This window comes from Carcharodon carcharias, chromosome 15 (genome assembly GCF_017639515.1).
Source record: "Carcharodon carcharias isolate sCarCar2 chromosome 15, sCarCar2.pri, whole genome shotgun sequence".
In the NCBI taxonomy this organism is placed as follows: Eukaryota; Metazoa; Chordata; class Chondrichthyes; order Lamniformes; family Lamnidae; genus Carcharodon; species Carcharodon carcharias.
The window spans coordinates 1,805,715-1,828,861 of NC_054481.1; the positions used below are offsets into that span (position 1 = coordinate 1,805,715).

General features: G+C 45.1%; 1 protein-coding gene across 1 annotated transcript in view; it reads right to left on the reverse strand.

Annotated features, from left to right (window-relative positions):
* The window catches only part of iqck (IQ motif containing K), a 163,379-nt gene that overhangs the window by 117,139 nt on the left and 23,093 nt on the right, over positions 1 to 23,147 (reverse strand). Inside the window, exons 2-3 of the mRNA XM_041206229.1 lie at positions 9,934 to 10,061; positions 6,065 to 6,209 (exon numbers count right to left, since the gene is read on the reverse strand). Of these exons, the coding sequence (XP_041062163.1) occupies positions 6,065 to 6,209; positions 9,934 to 10,061 (273 nt within the window). The remainder of the gene's footprint in view (positions 1 to 6,064; positions 6,210 to 9,933; positions 10,062 to 23,147) is intronic.

A 23,147-nucleotide genomic window follows, 5' to 3' on the forward strand; every position in this document is an offset into this window, starting at 1 on the left:
CCAAAGGTCATTCATTTTATTGCTACTTGTGGAACTGCGCTGAGTGCAAATTGGCTGCCCAGTTTACTGAAATAACCATGATTAAAATTCAAAAGTAATTAATTGACTTGAAGTGCTCTTAAATGTCCTAATGATGTAAAAGAAGCTACAATTATGGGCAATTTTTATCGACATTCCAATTTTGCATGCCACACAATTTTCTTTTTCACCGAGTGCCAGCTTGTTTTGCAACACAGCCAAAAACCAGTCTCCCACCCACCTACCATAGACTAGTCTACTACCCACCTACCATAGAATAGTCTACTACCCACCTGCCAAAAAACAGTCTCCCACCCACCTACCATAGACTAGTCTACTACCCACCTACCATAGAATAGTCTACTACCCACCTGCCAAAAAACAGTCTCCCACCCACCTACCATAGACTAGTCTACTACCCACCTACCATAGAATAGTCTACTACCCACCTGCCAAAAAACAGTCTCCCACCCACCTACCATAGACTAGTCTACTACCCACCTACCATAGAATAGTCTACTACCCACCTGCCAAAAAACAGTCTCCCACCCACCTACCATAGACTAGTCTACTACCCACCTACCACAGACTAGTCTACTACCCACCTGCCAAAAACCAGTCTCCCACCCACCTACCATAGACTAGTCTACTACCCACCTACCATAGAATAGTCTACTACCCACCTGCCAAAAAACAGTCTCCCACCCACCTACCATAGACTAGTCTACTACCCACCTACCATAGAATAGTCTACTACCCACCTGCCAAAAAACAGTCTCCCACCCACCTACCATAGACTAGTCTACTACCCACCTACCACAGACTAGTCTACTACCCACCTGCCAAAAAACAGTCTCCCACCCACCTACCATAGACTAGTCTACTACCCACCTACCACAGACTAGTCTACTACCCACCTGCCAAAAAACAGTCTCCCACCCACCTACCATAGACTAGTCTACAACCCACCTGCCAAAAACCAGTCTCCCACCCTCCAAAGACAAGTCTACCACCGACCCAACAAAAACCAGTCTACTATCCACTTGTGCTTTATTTTAATCCGCTATACTGCCCAGCCATTTCCCAGCATTCAATCCAATCTTTGCCTCCATTTTGTATACCTAATTTAAGACTAATCTCCAGGCAGTTAATAGGGCATTTTCCCAACTGATCTAGGAAGTACCCTTTAGGCAATTTACAGGGCACTGTTTCTACATCATGATCGGTGATTTTGGTCCTACTACAATGTTGGGAAGATTTTCATACAATATTCTACCAACAAAATGGGCTCTGATCCAATATAGCAGAATACTTTCTGATTAGCTATAAATGTTAAAAGTACTGTTATGATCCCAATTGATGTTTCCACTGGACAAGCCTGATCCTAGAGTAGAACCCAGCTTGATAGATCCTAAGTTTAATTATTTGTTTAGATACGTGGATAGTGGCTACTGAACAGAGTCACCAGAGTTAGCTAATGAACTTTTAACAAAGGTATAAAACATTTATTAAACAAGAAAAGATGAACTATATTACAATAATCCTTCACCGGCACCTATACCTTTACAGTTATATAGAGATCTGTAAGGGCAACACAAGTTACAAAAGCTATGTCATACTCTAATATTCACATTAAGTACACAGTCCATGTAAACCAATGGACGACCTATGGTCAGACACACCACTCTCTGAAACCAAGTGACAGATGTTACCACAGACAGATACTATGGATCTTTTATCAGCTCCCCGCCAGATGCTTGTTTACACCGTGAGCAAACCAGTCTCACTGAACTCGCCTTGGAATCTTCTCCCAAACCAATGTTTTCTCTCAGATGCCTTCCGTAGGGGTTCACCTCCAGCGTTCTGAATTCTCCTTCTGATGTTCCTTTTCCCTTGGTCGCCACATGCGTTCAAGCTTTCTTCCACGCACTCTCTGTCACCGGCTCAGCTGTCAGCAGTACACCACTGCTTCTTATACCCATAGCTAAAACCTACAGACCTTCAATTGTCTTTTTGGGCCTTCTGATTTTACCCAAGCCTTAATCTCTTTAAGCTTGAAGCTTGGAGACTTTCTCTCTTGCTCTTTACTTTTACTTCCACAGAACAGGACCTTTTCCAGGTTCCTGTCCTTCCTTTGACTAGAAGGACTTTCTCCTGTTCCACTTCCCAGGATTTTGGGGACTTTATTCTTCAGCTTGGGACTTGCTGTCCCCTTTGCTCCAGCCTCTCCCTGGCCGCTACTTTCAATTAGCTTTAGCCTGGGACTGGTTGTCTGCCACTTCTAGGTTGCATCTGCCTGTCAGCTATCTTCAAAACTGAACTCAGAATTGCTGTTTCTAGTTTCTTGTGTGTATGTGTCTGTGGGAGGGAACTACCTCTCTGGGCCCCTGTTGCTAGACAACAGCCCTGTTTTTCTGTTCCAGTCCTACTCCGGCCCCCTTCCACAACTCTTTCTCCGGTACATCAATGATTACTTCGGTGCCGATTCATGCTCTCATCGGGACTTGGAAAAATTTATTAATTTTGCTTCCAATCTCCACCCCTCCATCATTTTCACGTGGTCCATCTCTGACAATTCCCTTCCCTTCCTTGACCTCTCTGTCTCAATCTCTGGTGATAGACTGTCCACCAATATCCATTACAAACCCACCGACTCCCACAGCTATCTCGACTACAGCTCCTCACACCCCGCTTCCTGTAAGGACTCCATCCCATTCTCTCAGTTCCTTCGCCTCCATCACATCTGTTCCGATGATGCTACCTTCAAAAACAGTTCCTCTGACATGTCCTCCTTCTTCCTTAACCGAGGTTTTCCACCCACGGTCGTTGACAGGGCCCTCAACCGTGTCCGGCCCATCTCCCGCGCATCCGCCCTCATGCCTTCTCCTCCCTCCCAGAAACATGATAGGGTCCCCCTTGTCCTCATTTATCACCCCACCAGCCTCCGCATTCAAAGGTCATCCTCCGCCATTTCCGCCAACTCCAGCATGATGCCACCACCAAACACATCTTCCCTTCACCCCCCTTATCGGCATTCCGTAGGGATCGCTCCCTCCGGGACACCCTGGTCCACTCCTCCATCACCCCCTACTCCTCAACCCCCTCCTATGGCACCACCCCATGCCCATGCAAAAGATGCAACACCTGCCCCTTCACTTCCTCTCTCCTCACCGTCCAAGGACCCAAACACTCCTTTCAAGTGAAGCAGCATTTCACGTGCATTTCCCCCAACTTAGTCTACTGCATTCGTTGCTCCCAATGTGGTCTCCTCTACATTGGAGAGACCAAACGTAAACTGGGCGACCGCTTTGCAGAACACCTGCGGTCTGTCCGCAAGAATGACCCAAACCTCCCTGTCGCTTGCCATTTTGACACTCCATCCTGCTCTCTTGCCCACATGTCTGTCCTTGGCTTGCTGCATTGTTCCAGTGAAGCCCAACGCAAACTGGAGGAACAACACCTCATCTTCCGACTAGGCACTTTACAGCCTTCCGGACTGAATATTGAATTCAACAACTTTAGGTCATGAGCTCCCTCCCCCATCCCCACCCCCTTTCTGTTTCCCCCTTCCTTTTTTTTTCCAATAAATTATATAGATTTTCCTTTTCCCACCTATTTCCATTATTTTAAAACATTTTTTTTTAAATCTTTTATGCTCTCCCCACCCCCACTAGAGCTATACCTTGAGTGCCCTGCCATCCATTCTTAATTAGCACATTCGTTTAGATAATATCATCAACTTTAACTTTAACACCTATGTGTTCTTTTGTTCTATTGTTGTTGACATCTTTTGATGATCTGCTTCTATCACTGCTTGTTTGTCCCTACAACCACACCCCCACTCCACTTCTCTCTCTCTCTCCGCGCCCCACACACACACCTTAAACCAGCTTATATTTCAAATATTTCTTGGACTCGAACTCAAGTTCGGTCGAAGGGTCATGAGGACTCGAAACGTCAGCTCTTTTCTTCGCCGATGCTGCCAGACCTGCTGAGTTTTTCCAGGTAATTCTGTTTTTGTTTTTGTTCTGTTTTTCTGCTGTTGTGTTTGCTTAATTTCTCTTACAGTTGTAGCTCTGATTAGAAATGCAGGCACCTTTTAAAGTGAAACTAAACCTTAACTTCACCTTTTCTTAAAACACAGATACAGAAATACAAATCAACTTAAACATTAAAGCTAAAACTCATTCCTAAGATGCACAAATACCAATATAACTTCCTTAAATTATCTCTATTTCCTAACAGTACTCTAAAATACTAATGTATTGCTTGTAATTACAACAAGCTTCATTGACCCACTAACACTGGCCACCCTTCATCCCCTTTATTTTCTCTTTATCTCCTTCATTCCTGAAAGCAATGACTTAAAACAGAGCAATTGTGCATCTTTACATATATGCTGATATATAAGCCTAGCTGGTGGGCATTAGCAGACTGTTCAATAAAGAGTCATCAAATGTGTTGTCCACAAATGCTTGATTTTAAACTGAACAAGCTTTTAATACTAATGGATAGGAAAAGGGCTTCAAGGTGTGTGCTCTCTCTGGAGAAAATTTGGAAGAAAGGTCATGTGTGGACAATTGTTGAGAAATCCCAGATGCAAAAAGGGAAAGGAGGCAGCATTTGGGTAGAATCCGGTCTTTCAATTAAACTGGACATAGGGCAATTGGTATGCCTATTCTGTCCGATTATAGGTAAAAGTTACAAATAGTTTTTCCTTTGGGAGATGTGTCGACAGGTAAATTTAATCATGTCTTGGGAAAATTGTCATTTCCTAACCGTTTATTTTGTTTAGAATCTTATTTTAGACATCAGAATTGAAAAAAAACCTTATGAAAACATTTTTGAAAAGTACTCAGTAACTTAAACAGTTCATCAGCAAACAATAACAGTGTAATCTTTACATATGGGGCAGGATTTTGATTGGGACCCCAATGTCGGGGTGAAATTGGGTGTCAGGGCCACGCTCTGTGTGGGAAACAGTCACCTGGCAGTGACTTCCCCCCCGAATCAGTCAATTCATGGCTAGATGTGGTTGGGGTGGGGAGGGGGCTCACTGTCCAGCTAAGTAAGGATGGTGGCCAGGCTCTTAAACCAGGAGGTCCAATAGGAGACCCCCCAACAGAGAAGGAGCAGCAACTTGCAGTTCAGCTAAGACATAGAGAGGGCATGTGCACCCAGTCTGCAACTTTTATAAGTTTTAAACTTTAAAAAGATGGAATCAGCAGCTGGGCCATTATTGTGGAGGGGAGCCCCTTACACAGGGGGGCCCTCAAGATGTGTGTGAAGCACCGGCCCTCTGGTTTGCTGCCGGGAGGTCACCTCCAGACAGATGGCCTAGGTTCCAATGCCTTGGGGGCACAGAGGCTTGAAAATTCTTGCCAATGATTAACCTTTCCAAAATCTTGGCAGGGTTAGATGGTATTTTCCCATTAATAATAGTACTTACATGGGAGCTTTCACTGTGAATGTTGACATAATGCTACAGAGAGTAACACAATGAACAAAAACCATGCGACATATGGAAGATTTTTAAATATATGGAAAAGATAGATGCAGTGATCCAAATTTCAAAAAAATAGTATCACAAATTCTTAAGGGTAAACAGTCTAGATGAAACAGGGAAGCCATTATTAGCTGAAGCATTCTCCCCAAAATCTTCAAAAAACAGTTCTAAACAGTTCAGAGGGAAATAAATCAAAACAAAGTTTGTTACCCATTTGGATAACTACCAAAGTATAAACAAAGTACTAAATGTTGCTCATCCATTCTTCCCATTAAGTGTAATGATTGTAGCTCAAAAATATTTATCATGCACTACACCCAAGAGGACTTTTTGAAGGTTAGGTCAAAAAGGAAATCGGAATAATCTCAGAATAAAAATTTATTTGAAATAACTACACAAGAGGCTCACATCATTTAAATTACACTGTAAATAATTTGAACTAGTTTGTTTTATTACACTTTCCCTTCGATTAAAAAACTATTAAAGTTGGAAACAATATACAAACACAGATATAAGTATTTTACTACTTGTTTTACTTACATGTTTTTTGATCAGGTGGTGGAATAGGTGGAGGTGGTGGTGGACTGGCAGGAGGAGGAGGTTTCTGAACAACTGCATAGCCTAAAAATGCTGGATGTGAATATTCAGCGTTGAAGTTTTCTAACAATGATGTATCCACTGAAACCTGGAGGTTAAAAACAATGAAGTTGCTTATCAACTTGCCACTCATTTTTACTTCATGAAGCACAAAGGAGGAGAATGAAAAGAGACGAGGGGAACATACATACACAATAGGGGACGTGGCAGAGAATGCATCTGCAAGGGATAAAGCAAGTACATGAGAGAGAGAGAAAAACAGAGAAAGAGAGATAAATTGTTTATAGAGAAGGCAAATATAATATTTAGCTTTATAAATAAAGACAACAGGCAGAATTGTCCCAGATTTGCACAAAGTGCAGTAGTGGACGGGAAATAGCACGTGTTACCCACCGGCTGCATCGGTCAGCGTGTCCCGCTTCATTAATAATTAATTCCTGGGAAACATGCCGGGCCACTGGCAAGGCAGCCTCTGATTTGCCCCCCCCCACCCCCCCATCACCTCAGGCCTTCAGTAAACCAGGCGCCATATTTAAAGGGTGCCCCTGCACAGAGCCAGCACTCTTCAAGGCATAGGAAGCTGCTGGAAACTGGTGGCTGCCAAAGGGAGGAAACATGCTGCCTCCAAATTTAGCGACGCCTCCCTCTAGCACCTGGATGAATGGGGATAACATCACTAACTCTCACACACACCCTCGCATCTCCATCGGGCTCATCCTCTGGAGCTCACGTCCTCATCCTATCCATGGCTCCACTCACCACACAAATATTCCACTCAGTGCCCTGTGTCCTGCTCACACTCTCTCCACTTGTTTTCATGCAGGAGAAGCTGGCTCACAACAGCAGGGAGAAGTCCCTGACTGCAGGGAGAGTGGCCCACATTAGGCCCCTCACTCACTTTGAGGAGCCTGCCATGATGCTGACTGGTGAGGACATGGACCGTGCTTGTGGTGACAGTGAGGTCAGCGGCGAACACCCACATTAGGATCCTGTACCACATCATCCCTCTCTCAACACTCTCTCTCCTGCTTTTGACTCTGCTGCCATGCTCTAATCATATCAACATTGGATCGCAGGGAGCTCTACCAAGCAACTGACCCCTCAGCCAGCCAGTCCCTCAGCTCCATCCAGGTCCTCACCTCCAGCCAAGAGCTCACCTCCTCCATTGTAGAGCTGGAAATAAGCAGCTGGAAGACCCCTCACAGCGCTTACCCACACCCTCCACCAGCGCAGAGGCACATACCTTGGTGGCACCTAGATATAGAGCAGGCTCAAGTTCACAATCTGGTGGTCATTGCACGGGCAGGTGTCCACAGCAAGAGCAGGCAGGTTCAGTTGAGCTCTCCGGCACTCGGAGGACTGCTGGGGAAGAGGCATCAGTGAGGTACGAGTCAGATGACGAATCTCTGGATTCAGCCTTCCAACACATCATAGAGGGTCAGCAGAAGGCAGGGAACATCACTCAGAGCTTTTGAAGTACCTCAACAGAGTGGTACTTGAGTCAGTGGAGCATGTCCGCCTGCTCTCTGATTAAGTGGTGCCCACATTTGCACGTATTGAGGTCTCCATGGGGAGCATGGCAGGCGCCATGGAGATCCTGATCCAACAGAACACTGAGATGCATGCAGACGCACTCCATCGCAATAGCCATGGATGATTTCCTGCAGAGACAACATAAGACGGAAACGGGGCACCTCAATGTCCCTTCAGGTGGCCTTTCCCCTCTAGGAGTCAGGCTGGGGCCCTCAGGCACTCACAGGAAGGAGCAGCAGCTGAACACCCCTGGGTCATCCACTCAGGAATCTCAGAAGCTGTCCTCTCCCTCCAAGTCCCCTTTGCCTGTGACCTCCTCAACTGTCCTCTGTCACTGCAGAGGGAGCAGCTGGCCCATAGGAGGACAGCCAGAGCAAGCCGGGGCCCTCAAGGCCTCAGCTTTCTAGGGAACCCACGCCGGACTCATGCAACAGGGTCAACCATTGCACAGGCTGTCTCCACTCCTGCGGATGTCAGGACAGCACAAACGTATGAATTAGGAGCAGGAGTAGGCCACTCGCCCCCCCACACCCCCCCCCCAACCCACCCACCCACCACCACCACCACCACTGAAATCTCCGTTCACATTGGCGGGACCGGAAAATCCCACCGGCTGAGGGGCTGGAAAATTCCGGCCTACCTTTTTGACTAAGCTTTTGGTCATTTACCCTAATATAACCTTATGTGCCTCAGTGTCAAGTTTTGCTCTATCACTCTTGTGAAACACCTTGGGACATTTATGGGAACAATGAGGAAAAGCTAAAATAAAGGATATAATTCTAAAAGGAGCGCAGAAACAGACAGACCTGGGGATTGATGTGTCAGAGCAGGCCGAGAAAGTGGTTACAAAGGTATAAATTGAGGCATCAAGTACAAAAACACGGAAATTATGATGAACCATTATAGAACACTGATTTGGCCTAAATTGGAGAACTATGTTCAATTCTGGGCACTGCACTTTAGGGAGGATGTGAAGATTTTAGAGTGCAGAAAGGTGTAGAAAAGACTTGAGAGAATAGTTCCAGGAATGAGGAACTTCAGTTACAAGGATAGACTGGAGAAGATGGGCCTGTTTTCTTTAGAGAGGGTGGAGGTTGAGAGGAGATTTGATAGAGAAGTTCAAAATCATGAGGGGTCTGGACAGAGTAGATAGAAAAAATTGTTCCCATTGGTGGACTGGTTGAGAACCAGAGAACACAGATTTATTGATCAGCAAAAGAACCAAAGTTGAGATGAGAGAACATTTTTTTCTATGCGGAGAATGATTAGGATCTAGACTCACTGCCTGACAAGGTCGCAGAGGAAGATTCAATTGTGGCTTAAAACATAAGAAATTTGGCCCGTCGAGCTTGCTCAGCCATTCAATATGATCGCGGCTGATCTTGCGATTCAACTCCACCTTCCTGCCCATTCCCCAGGTCCCTTGGTTCCCTGAGAGATCAAAAATCTGTCTATCCCAGTCTTAAATGTATTCAACAATGGCGCATCCACAACCCTCTGGGGTAGAGAATTCCAAAGATTCACAACTCTTTGAGTGGAGGAATATGTCCTCATCTCAGTCCTAAATTATTGGCCCCTTATTCTGAGACTGAGCCCCAATGTTTTCAACAGGGAGCTGGGTGAGCAGCTGAAGATAAATGAAAAATTGTAGAGCTATGGGCTGAATGTTCTCCTGTGCTGTAACCATTCTATGATTCAATTGCCTGAAATAGTAGCTGCATTTAATATGCTTTAAGCAGCACCTTTGTCATTGATACCTATGGTTTGACAAATAGTCAACTCCATTTGCTCATTAAAGACAATGGTTGAATAAGGTGGGGATGGTGTAAGTACTGGGAACTATAGTATAATATAGTAAATATACAAATATTAAAATTTGCCCATAAGCAATCTCACAGAAGATCAAGTCATTTACTTTAAATTTAACAGAAGTATATTGTTCATACAACAAATACTTAGGAGGTATAATCCCAGTGAATAACAATTATTTTGTCTTAATAGTTTCATTAATTTTAATCAAAGCTTTAATAAACAATTCCTGCAATTTCACAAGCACTGGAGGAAACCCATAAGAATAATTAAAATTACAAGAAGCTTGCTGTTAAATTTGGTTTTAATAAAGAAAGTTCCATTCCTGCTTCATAACATTTATTGTAATTTTATTTTACATTTTGTTGTGTCCTTTGTAATTTCTGCAAGCACTTTTGATGGCTACATAAACTAAATTGCAATTTACCATTTGATTGTACCAATAAATAAAGTATATATTTTAGAATTACCTTTGCTACCATATGACCATAAAAAACTGGTGAATGTTTGCTGGGATCATACTGAGATACTTCAGTAGACACAGATGCTGTATCCGGTCTTGAATCCTCTAAAAAATTAGAACTGATTGCTTCAAATTCTGTAAAAGCACCGAGAAGGGGTATTTCTTTAACATATTTTATTTAATGGAAGCTTTGAATTTATAAATACAAATAATTCTGAAACATATTCAAGAATTTAATAATTACTATATGAATTAGGTGTTCCAATTTCAGTCCATTATAACACATAATTGTAAAATGTTAATTGCATTAATTATCATCATGTTCAGTGAACAAAGTTGAAAATCTGAAACAAAAATAGAAAATGCAGAAAATTGATAACAGCTTTAAGATTAGCATTTTAATGTAACATTTTGCTTGAAATTCCACCACCTAAAAAGGTTAAAAGCAGCAGATCCAAGTCGTACAACACCCTGGTTTAGGAAGGCTCATTATCACCTTCTCAATTGTAACTATGGCTGGGCAATGAATCCTGGCCTTGTGTCAGGGCTGCCCACATCCCAAGAATTAATTTAAAAACATACATTGACGCTGATCTCCAAACCAAAACACTTTCTGGGCTGGATATTTTGATCCAACAGGAATCCCACTGGATCGATGGCAAGGTCTCTTGAGGTCAGAATTCCTCCCCTCCCACCTTTGGCGTAGGGCATCATTATGGACATGAGCGGACAATATGGCAGGAAGGCTGAAAATCGGTTTCACAACGTCATGAAACGAGTTTGCAATCATCCGCTCCACCCGTCAGTGACGGACCGCATTTCCAGCCGCCAGACATCGGCTTCATCGTTTTAATTCATCTGAGTATAATTATAAGCCCTGTTCACTGGAATTATCCCCCCATACTGGATCATGCAGGTACGTCGGTGTGTTTCACTATTGTACCCAAGTGATGTACACCTGGCAAGCTGCACTTCACTTGGGACTTCGAGTCTTGTTTGCCACCTTGCTTCAGGCAGCACTCACAATCATCAGCGCCAGGCTTCGCAGGCAGCACCACATCACTGTTAGGGGGGCTCACGGGCAGGTCTCTACCCACCAGACCAGCCATAAGGCAGGAGTAACTTTTCAATGGCTGCAGGGCTGGGGCTTGCTTGGGGAAGGGGGAGAAGTGGCCTCAGGCAAGGGAAGAGGCTGCAGGATGAGGACTGGACTGGGGAAGGGGGGTATCCCAGGGTGTGTGTGGGGACACATGTTGATCTGTGTGAGCGGCCTTAAGATGGTGAGGGCTGAGGAGGCAGCCTCCAGAGGACATGAGGCCAGATGGCGATGTGAGGGTGTGTGTGAGAGAGTGAGTGGTGATGTCCCTTGAGCTGGCAGTGAGTGAGATGCCAGTGAATGTGTGATGGGTTTGTGAGTTTAGAGTGATGAGATGGTTGCCTTACCCTGGTGGCACGGATGAAATTATTCATCCTCTTTCTGCATTGAGTGGCCAACCTCTTCTGTGCAGCATTGGCACTGATCACTACTGCCACCTGCCACCGCCTCCCAAGCCGGAGTGATGAGGTTGCTGTGGCCAAAACGGGGGTAGAGGACATCGTGGTGGTGCCTCCGAAAGACATTCCCAGAGGGGTCACTGATCTCTTCTTGGCTTTCAGGGTCATGCCTTCACAGGAGCAGTCGTGGGCTGCAAGCATTGAGAACTGTGTGGGTTGCTGCTGTTTAGATATGGCGCCCAGAGTGAGGAAACAGTGAGGTAACAGCATGGAGGGTGGTTCAGAGGCTGCACACCAGCGAGACAGTGTGTTTTCCGTGCCTGCATAATTAATGAGGTGGGAAATGGACGATATGGCGCAAAAACCACCATTGTGGCCGGGGTAAAACATCCTTTTACCCCCCTCCCCCCCCCACCACCCCCCCCCACCCACCCCCCCAGTGACTGCACTTTGTGCAAATCCACCCTGAATGCCACATTAATAATGAATGCTGATGACCCTGTGCATCATCCTAGTTCACATTTATTTGCATATTGGTGCTCGGTATCTTGGTATTTGTACCACCATTGAGTCACTTGCCTCAGGTGGCATGAGAGAGAATGACCTGCTCCTATTACAGTGTAGTGTGGTTGGCAACATCAGTTGAAAAATAATACATTTGTTTAACTTCTGCACAATCAATTGCGCTAGGAAAGGTTCTCCTTTTAAATGAGGAGCTCTTCCATCAGTTGGGCTGATCATACATGCCTCGAGTATGGGGTGCACTCTCATGGCAGTCAAAGTGCTACAAGGACATTCTGAAGGCTTCCCTTATGGCTTTTGATATTGACTTGATGTTCTGCGAGAGGCTCACTCAGGATCCCCGCACTGGCGCAACAAAATAAAAAATGGTGCAGCTTCCTTCAAAAGCAAGCACATATCAGAAGCAGAGACAGAAACACAAGCAGAGGAAATCCTGAGCCAGCAACTTGTCCAAAACTCAATCATCAGCAGTATCCTGTACAATTAGCAGGAAAATCTTCGGAGCACAGATCAACTTTAGCAGTCACCTACGTACCCTCTGGAATCTGAGCAAGCACCCCAGATGATGAAAATATGTCACCTTTGCCTTGGAGGATGAACAAAAGGAGTTCCTCCTATTTGCTTCATCATAATGGATACCAAAAATGCAAAGTGTTCCTGACATGCAGCATTCCTAAGATGTTAATTTACTGGCATTAAAACTATAGGACTCCCCAAAGATTCATAGACTACCATGTTTCAGGCCTTTCAAAAGAATGCATCAGACACCCCTCCTACAGCTGCTCTCAAATCGTAAAATTTAATAATGCTGAACAGTGCACCTGACCAAGGACAACATTTCAGCTGTCACATCCACTACAGCTGAAGAATTGTTGGCTCAAGGGTTTATGTTTTGACACTCAAGTTATCACAGAATCACAAAATTCTTACGGAGCAGAAGGAGGCCATTTGGTCTATTGTGTCTGCACCAGCTCTCCGAATGAGCATTATGACTCAGTTCCATTCTCCTGCCTTTTCTCCATAACCCTGCATATTGTTTCTATTTAAATAATCATCTAATGCCTTCTTGAATGCCTCAATTGAACCTGCCTCCATCACAATTGCAGGCACTGCATTCCAGACCCAAACCCACTCGCTATGTGAATAAGTTTTTTCTCACATCACACTTGCTTCTTTTGCAAATCATTTTAAACCTGCGACCTCTCGTTTTTGATCCATTTACGAGTGGGAATAGTTTCTCCATATCTACACTATCCAGCCCCCTCATGATTTTGAACACTTCTATCTGTCAAATCTCCTCTTAGTCTTCTCCCCTCCAAAGAGAACAGTCCCAACCTCTTCAATTTCTCTTCATAACTGAAGTTTCTCATCCCTGGAACCTTCCTGTAAACCTCCTCTGCATTCTCTCCAATGCATTCACATCCTTCTTAAAGTGTGGTGCCCAGAACTGTACACAATACTCCAGCTGATGTTTAACTAGTGTCCTATACAAGTTCAGCATAACCTCCTTGCTCTTATACTCTATTCCCATTATTAATAAAGCCCAGGATACTGTATGCTTTATTAACCGCTCTCTCCATCTGTCCTGTCACCTTTAATGACTTATGCATACCAGGTTTCCCAGGTCCTGCACACCATTTAGAATTTGCCCCTTATTTTATATTGTCTCTCCATGTTCTTCTTACCAAAATTAATCATCTCCCGCTTCTCCACATTGAACTTCATCTGCCACCTATCTGTCCACTCCACCAATGTGTCAATGTCCTTTTGAAGTTCTATACTGTCCTCCTCACAGTTTACAATGTTCCAAGTTTTGTATCGTCTGCAAACTTTGAAATTGTCTCCTGCACACCAAGATCTAGATCATTAATGTATAGCAGGAAAAGCAAGGGTCCCAATACTGACCCCTGGGAACTCCACTACAAACCTTCCTCCAACCTGTAAAATATCTATTAAACATTACTCGCTGTTTTCTATTACTCAGCCAATTTTGTATCCACTTTGCTGCTGCCCCTTTTATTCCATGAGCTATAACTATTCTTACATTTCTATTGTGCAGCACTGTATTGATTGCCTTGGGGAAGTACATGTACACCACATCAACAGCATCACCTTCATCAGCCCTCTCTGTTACCTCTTCAAAAAACTCCAGCAAGTTAGTTAAACACGGAAAGAAATCCATGCTGGCTCTTCTCAATCAACCCACATTTTTCATGTGACTATTAATTCTATCCCAAATAATTGTTTCTAGAAGTTTCCCCAACACTGAAGTTAAACTGATTGGTCTGTCATTGCTGGGCTTATCCTTATCAAAAGAAGGGGGTTTTATCATCTTCTGATGAGCACCAATGGCTAACTCATGGATGGTGACTTTCTGGCTTTCGGGGCTCTTTGGAACCTTGATTATAAGTGGACAAGATTATACCCAACTGTCTGATAATCTGGATCTCCCAAAATACTTTAAAACAGTACCCAAACACATACTGCAGGGCTATCTTCCTTCCAAGAAGAGAGGATCTAACCATCACCCCTTGAAATTCAACGGCATTACCATCACTGAATCCCCCACTATCAACATCTTAGGGTTTCATTGATCAGAAACTGAACTGGACTAGCCATAAAAATACTGTGGCTACAAGAGCAAGTCAGAGACTGGGAACCCTTTGGAGAGTAACTCACCTTCTGATTCCCCAAAGCCTGTCCACCATCTATAAGGCACAAGTCAGGAGTGTGATGGAATACTCCCCACTTGCCTGGATGAGTGCAGCTCCAACAACACTCAAGAAGCTTGACACCATCCAGGACAAAGCAGCCCACTTGATTGACACCCCATCCACAAACATTCACTCCCTCCACTACTGACGCACAGTGGTAGCAGTGTTTACCATCTAAAAAATGCACTACAGGAACTCACCAAAGCTCCTTAGACAGCACATTCCAAGCCCATGACCGCTACCATCTAGAAGGGCAAGGGCAGCAGACACATGGGAACACCACTACCTGGAAGTTCCCCTCCAAGTCACTGATCATCCTGACTTGGAAATATATCACCATTCTTCAGTGTCGCTGGGTCAGTTCCTTCACACTTACTTCCCCCTCCAAATTAAGTGCCCTGCTGGGTCAAAATCCTGTAAATCTCTCCCTAACAGCACTGTGGATGTACCTACACCACAGTGATGCAAGAAGGCAGCTCACCAGCACCTTCTCAAGAGCAAATAGGGATGGACAATAAATGCTGGACTCACCAGCGACGCCCACATTGCAAGAATGAAATTTTTAAAAATATAGGCTTGAATAATTTTCTACAAATCATCCTGGTGCTGTAGAAAATACACAATGGTTGTTTGAATAAACATAGAAGAAAATATTCAACTAGGATTGTGATGTTACACATGAATTTCTTCAGACACATGCTGTAGCTTTTCTGGAGGCAATTCCAGTGCCCAAGGTTTTTCAGTATGTTATTCTCACCCATAACCTCTATTTTTGATTAAAAACTGATATGACAATTAGGACATTGAAATTATAAATTACTGCACCTTGTAGGCATTTTAACTTGAGCTGTTGCTGACAATTACCAATCAGGGATGCTTATAGTTGTCAATGTGCAACAGTGCCTACTTTATTAAGAAAGGTTAGGATTCATTATAGTGTAGGTCATACTACTTTATATTCTAATTAAGCCAGGAACATACAATTCCAATATGCGCATCACATATGTCAATAGAATTATTCATGACAAGGGGAGGCTCACAGTAAAACTACACTACTGAGGGGGTTGGTGGGGGCCGTGCTAATTAATCTGAAAAATTAAGACCAAAAATTAAAATCCTTCTGAAATGAGGGAAACCTTATTTGTTTTATACAGCTTGCGGGGAGGAGTAGTAACATAAGCACACCCTGGATGCTATCAGCTTTGTCAGAGAATTTCCCTAAAGAATCAGGTTTCCACAAGCAAGAAAAAGCAGCTACAGTCAACCTTAGCCTCATCCAACATCTGGTGGAAATAGCTTTGAAAAACTATTTTCACTGATTGAAAAGTTTCCATTCTATGAAACTAAATGCAGTGGCAGGTAGCAAAGTCGGCATAATTCCCACTGGAAGGCAGGGTAGAATTTCGTGCCAGATCTTCCACTTTTCAGCTCATTAATTATACATCAGCGTGGAGCTCGTCCAATCTCATGGCGGGGCGGGCAGTGATTCGTCTTTGTCTACATGTCTCGAAGTCGTTGGTGAACTGAAGCTCGCCAGGTGCACACTACTTATACACAGTCGGGAAACAGACTGTTCTAATTATCTGCTAGCGGGCACTTAATTTGGATGGGGAAGTAACGTGTTGATGTTCAAAGAGACTTGGGTGTGCTTGTACAAAGAACGCAGAAAGTTAGCATAAAAGCAAAATATTGCGAATGTTGGAAATCTGAAACAGAAACAGAAAAGGCTGAAAAGCTCAGCAGGTTTGACAGCATCTGTGGAGAGGGAAACAGAGTTAACGTTTCTAGTCTGTATGACTCCTCTTCAGAAAGTTAGCACGCAGGTGCAGCAAGCAATTAGGAAGGTAAATGGCATCAAAAACAGAAAATGCTGGAAAAATTCAGAGTTTTTCCAGCATTTTCTATTTTTGTTTCAGATTTCCAGCATCCAGAGTATTTTGCTTTTATTTTAAGAAAAATGGCATGTTGGCCTTTATTGGAGTAGAAGAATAAAGAAGTTTTGCTACAGTTGTACAGGGTTTTGGTGATACCACTTCTGGAGTACTGTGTGCAGATTTGGTCTTCACATTTAAAAAAGGATATGCTTGCACTGGAGGCAGTACAGTGGAGCTTCACTAAATTGGTCCCTGGGACGAGGGGGGTGTTCTATGATGAGAGGCTGAGTATACTGGGCTTAAATTCTCTGGAATTAAAAGGCAATTTCATTGCAATCCATAAAATTCTGAAGGGGCTTAATAGGGTAGATACTGAGAGATTATTTCCATTGGTCAGGGAATCTAGAACACTGGGTGGAATCGTCCCAGATTTGCACTAAGTGTGGTAGTGAGCAGGTAAAGCGGCATTTCACCCACCAGCCGTAATGGCAGGTTTTCACGCTGTATTGTCCAAAACCCACCATATTAGTTGTGCATTCGTGGGAAACACACCATTTCCATGGCGGGCGGGCTATCATTCGCCCGTCAAGCCATCACCTCACCGCTTCACCACACCAGGCGCCAAATTTAAAGTCCAGCGCCATGCATACATCTCAGTGCTCCCAGCCCACAACTGCTGCAGGGAAGATGTCCACAAAAGGCAAAAGGACAGCAGCCCCCAGATTTAGTGATGCATCACTGGAACGCCTTTTGGATGCCATGGAGGCCCACTACACCCCTCTGGCTGCAGGATGGGCAGTGGCATGACCAACCAGGCTTGGGAGGCGGTGGCAGCTGTGGTCAGTGCCATTGCTCTTCAAAGGAGGACAGCCACTCGGTGCCGGAAGAGGATGAATGATCTCCTCCTTTCCGCCAGGATAAGTCACTCTCCTCACATTCTCAACTCACACACTCACTAACCCATCACATAATTACAAAGATCTCACTCACTGCCAGTTCAAGGGACATCACCAATCATTCTCTCATACACACTGACATTGTCCTCATCCCGTCCATGGCACCGCTCGCCACCCGCACATGACAGCCATACTTATCATCTGGCCTGGCAGGCATCCTGCTTACACTCTCTTCATCTCTATTCATGCAGGACAAGCTGGCACACAACAACAGGCAGAGGTCGCAGACTGGTGGGGGAATGCTTGAGTAAAGGTCCTCATGGACTTTTAAAACAGCCATCTAGTTGGCCAGCGATGATCTAAGCCGTTCCCCTGTGCTGACGGTGAAGTCATCGCTGCTCTACCAAGTGAGGGTCCAGCAGTGCAACATCCCTCAGACAACCATGCTGTGAGTGATGTGTCCTGTTTCACAGGCCACTGTCATGCACTAATTATCTCTCCTTGCTTCCGCAGGCACATCCGAGAATTAGCCGATGGGGTCCATGACCCAGGGCCTCCGATCAAGCTCTGAAGAAAGCTCTGAAGTGCAATCTGAAGACACCCTCCTTGAAGTCCCATCACAGCACTCACCCACACCCTCCACCAGCGCAGAGACACACACCTTGATGGGACCTAGCTCTAGAATAGCCTCAGGATCACACACTGGTGAGCGTATCGCACTGTCTGATCCACAGCAGGCAGCAGCAGGGACTTCCCAGGTGTCCGGCACTCAGAGGACTGCTGGAGGCCAGACCTTTGTTGAGTCCGAGTCAGATGATGAGCCTCTGGACTCGGTCATGTCACAGTTGCTGGAGCTGCAAAGGCAAGCTCAGGAACACCAGCAAGAGATGTATGCTGCACTCCTCAGATTGTAAGGTACGATGGAGGACTCCATCTGCCTTCACTCTGAGGTGATAGTGCCAGTATCCCAACGCACCGAGGTCCACAATGGTAGGATGGTGGCCACCATGGAGACCTTGGTCCAGGACATCGCTCCTGCACTGCTGTGCGGGCTCAACTCCATCACTGATGCCATAGTTGGCCTCCAACAGTGTGTATGCAAGAGGGGTGCAGGGCAGTTCAATCTCACTGCTACCCCCTCTCTTCATGGAGTCACCCAAAGGGAGGAGGTTCAGCAGGTGACCCCCCTAGGGCCATCCATCCAGATGACTCCGGCAGTGTCCGGCCCATCCGAATCCCCTCTTCCTGTGACCTCAGCAGCTCCAGCTCCACAGGCCGAGGAGGGTGCCAGTGCCACAGAGCAGGACCGCAAAAGCAGGCCAGGGTTCTCCAGGTCTTAGCCCTTCAGATGACGCCCACCAAGGTCATCACAGACAGGGCGTCGCAGTCAGCAGACTGCCTCCACCTCCGCTGTTTATGTCCGGAGAGCACCCCAACGTAGCGGCAGGGTTAGGAATGTTAAGAGATAGTTGCACAGCCTGGACACGGGTGTTAATCACTTGTACATACTATTCACTATTGTCAATAAACTCCCCAGAATGTCTCCCTGCCTATAACTCCTTGTTCTGATGAGCAGTGTTCATGTCACTCAGATGTGAAACCTTTCTGCATACGATAAAGGCAGGTGTCTCAGTCCAGAGCCTCTTCCCTGTGTCTGTGCAGCCTTCAGACCAAAGTGATGGGCCAGCCTCACACTCCCTGGAAACATTACTGATGCCTGCGCCTCGACAGTGTTCATCATTGCTGCCAGAATGTACTGAGCAGGAGTAACAGAATTCTGGCATTCTCTCTGTGTGCTCTCAGCACCTTTAATAGCCCCAATCTCTTCAGCATCTGTGAGCACTGATGCTGAGGCTCCTGAAGGGGTCAGGTGCTGAAGGTGGACAAAGGATCAGGTGCTTCTAAAGTTTCATGGCTGTGTCTTTATGATATGACCCTGATCACAAATCACAGAGGGTATGCGCACCTCCATAAGCCAGGCTGGAGTCTAACGTTCATAGATGTAATGTGGGGATCTATGGTGTCTCCTCACTGCATGCCATCATCATCCTCCACAAATCTAGCAGCTATGAGGGCCGCACAAGCACAACTGCCTCATTTGGCCTGTGCGAGGGCCTCATCCCCGTCATCGCCACCTTGGAGGGCCTCCTCACCCTCATCCCTGTCCTCCTCATCCGAGGAGACCTCCAGCTCCTGTATCTCCTTCTCAGCCAGCTCCTCTCCCCATTGTAGCATGAGGTTGTACAGGGTGCAGCAGGCGATAACAATATCTGACACCCTCTGCAGACTGTATTGCAGGGCTCGATGTGAATGTTCTTCTCCTGAGTGGCCATTGAGTTTGTATTAAGTCTTTCTTCTTCTGAATAGTAATCTCTGTTAACTCTGTTTCTCTCTTCACAGATGCTGCCGGATCTGCTGAGTTTTTCCAGCATTTTTTATTTTTATTTCAGCATCCACAGTATTTTGCTTTCATCTGAACAGTAAGCCCAAGTTTCTATTGGCCTTCTCTCCAAAAATATTAACACTCTGCGGTTTCTCCTTACGATACTCTGATCTGTCTCAATCCTGTAAGATCTTGGTTGTGGAGTTTTTTCAATGAATGTGCCTTCCTTCTGTTGATCATGGACCCACACTCTCTCCCCAGGTTTCAGCACTGGTAACTCACGTACTTTGTGCCTGTGATTAAAGTTCCTCACACCCCCTTGGGGTTGTTCGTGATGATATAGGGTCTGACTCTTAGTTCTAGAGATGGAAGTTGTGTTCGCAATCTTCTGCCAATTAGTAACTCTGATGGTAAGAAACCATTTTGTAATGGTGAGGTTCGATAACTTGAAAGACCTAAATTAAGGTTTTTATTTTCTTCAATAAATCTTTGACGGTCCGTACCCCTCTCTCAGCTTCTCCATTCGCTTGAGGCTAGCGAGGTGAACTGGTGATATGAACGAAACCATTTTTGTTTGCAAAATTATGGATAGCTCATAGCTATTTGCTGATTAGCACACCATCCACAAACATTCACTCACTCAGCTCCAATGCACAGTGGCAGCAGTGTGTACCATCTACAAGATGCACTGCAGGAATTCACCAAAGCGCTCCTTAGGCAGCACCCTCCAAACCCATGACCACTACCATCCAGAAGGACAAGAGCAGTAGATACATGGAAACGCCATCAACTGGAAGTTCCTCTCCAAAAGGGGTCATGAAAAGTCACTGGCAACCAGGATTAAGGAAAATCCCAAGGCATTTTATACACATGTAAAAAGCAAGAGGGTAGCCAGGGAAAGGATAGGCCCACTCAGGGACAGAGGTGGGAATCTGTGTGTGGAGCCAGAAGAAATGGGAGAGGTAGTAAATGAGTACTTCTCATCAGTATTCACCAAAGAGAAGGACTTAGCGGTCGATTTGTCTAGGCAAGAGTGTGTAGATAGCCTGGATCATGTTGAGATCAAAAAAGAGGAGGTGTTAGGTGTCTTGAAGAATATTAAGGTGGATAAGTCCCCAGGGCCAGATGGGATCTACCCCAGAGTACTGAGGGAGGCAAGGGAGGAGATTGCTGGGGCCTTGACAGAAATCTTTGTATCCTCACTGGCTACAGGTGAGGTCCCAGAGGACTGGAGAATGGCCAATGTTGTTCCATTGTTTAAGAAGGGTAGCAGGGATAATCCAGGAAATTACAGGCCGGTGAGCCTTTTATCAGTGGTAGGGATATTATTGGAGAAGATTCTTCGTGACAGGATTTATTACCATTTGGAAGCAAATGGGCGTATTAGTGAGAGGCAGCATGGTTTTGTGAAGGGGAGGTCGTGTCTCACTAATTTGATCGAGTTTTTCGAGGAAGTGACAAAGATGATCGACAATGGAAGGGCAGTGGATGTTATCTACATGGATTTCAGTAAGACCCTTGACAAGTTCCCTCATTGCAGACTGGTACAGAAGGCAAAGTCGCACAGGATCAAAGGTGAGCTGGCAAGATGGATACAGAATTGGCTTGGTCATAGAAGACAGATGGTAGCAGTGGAAGGGTGCTTTTCTGAATGGAAAGCTGTAACTACTGGTGTTCTGCAGGGATCAGTGCTGGGATCTTTGCTGTTTGTAGTCTACATAAATGATTTGGCAGAAAATGTAACTGGGCTAATTAGTAAGTTTGCAGACGACACTAAGGTTGGAGGAGTTGCAAATAGTGAAGAGGATTGTCAAAGGATACAATGGGATTTGTTGACTTGGGTGGAGAAATGGCAGATAGAGGTTAATCTGGACAAATGTGAGGTAATGCATTTTGGAAGGTCTAATACAGGTAGGAATTATACAGTAAATAGCAGAACCCTTAAGTGCATTGACGGGCAGAGGGATCTGGGTGTACAGGTCCACAGGTCACTGAAAGTGGCAACGCAGGTGGATAAGGTAGTCAGGAAGGCATATGGCATGCTTGCCTTCATCGGCAGGGGTATTGAGTATAAAAGCTGGGAAGTCATGCTGTAGCTGTATAGAACCTTGGTTAGGCCATACTTGGAATATTGTGTGCAATTCTGGTCGCCACATTACCAGAAGGATATGGAGGCGTTGGAGAGGGTGCAGAGGAGGTTTACCAGGATGCTGCCTGGTCTGGAGGTTATTAGCTATGAGGAGAGATTGGAGAAACTCGGATTGTTCTCACTAGAGCGACAGAGATTGAGGGGCGACTTGATAGAAGTTTACAAAATTATGAGTGGCATGGACAGAGTAGATAGTCAGAAGCTTTTTTCCAGAGTGAAAGAATCAATTACTAGGGGACATAGATTTAAGGTGAGAGGAGAAAACTTTAGAGATGTGTGGGGCAAGTTTTTTACACAGAGGGTAGTGAGTGTCTGGAATTCGCTGCCAGAAGAGGTGGTAGAAGCAGGTACGATAGTGGTGTTTAAGAGGCAGCTTGACAAATACATGAATAGGATGGGAATTGAGGGATACGGACCCCGGAAGTGCAAAATGTTTTAGTTTGACAGACAATATAATCGGCGCAGGCTTGGAGGGCCGAAGGGCCTGTTCTTTGTTCTTTATAAGCCACCTGACTTGGAAATATATTGTCATTTCTTCACCGTCGCTAGGTCAAAATCCTGGAGCTCCCTTCCTAACAGCACTGTGGGTGTACCTACACCATATGGACTGCAGCAGAAGGCAGCTCACAATCTCCTTCTCAAGAGCAATTAGGGATGGGCAATAAATGCTGGCCTAGCCAGCGACACTCACATCCCATGAACATATGAAAAAAAGCAAATTGTAGCCCGTTGTCGGAAACCACAATATCCCAAATGCCATGTGTTGCATAAATTCTCTTGACGGATTGGATGACTGCTTCTCCTGCTTCTACTATGCAATCTGTTTGATTCAATCCACCGTGAATATTAATCAATGACAATAGGGAAGGTTATCCCCCTAAATTCATATAAGTCCATTCCCAGGTGCTCCCGCAGGCTTGATGGAAAAGTAGACGGTAATAGTGGTTCTTTTTGATCTTGTCTGTTTACAGCACAAGTAAAACAGTTAGAAATAATTTATTCTATAGAGCGAGTAATGCCTGGCCATCAGATGATTGCTCTGTTCTTGCACAACATTTTGCTATTCCAAGATCACCTTGGTGAAGTCTTTGAAGAATATCAAGTTGAAGTGCTCTCATATAGCCATTCCCTCATTGAAGACTAGTAAGTTGTCAATGACTATGAGGTGCTCTCGGTGTTCAAAGTACTG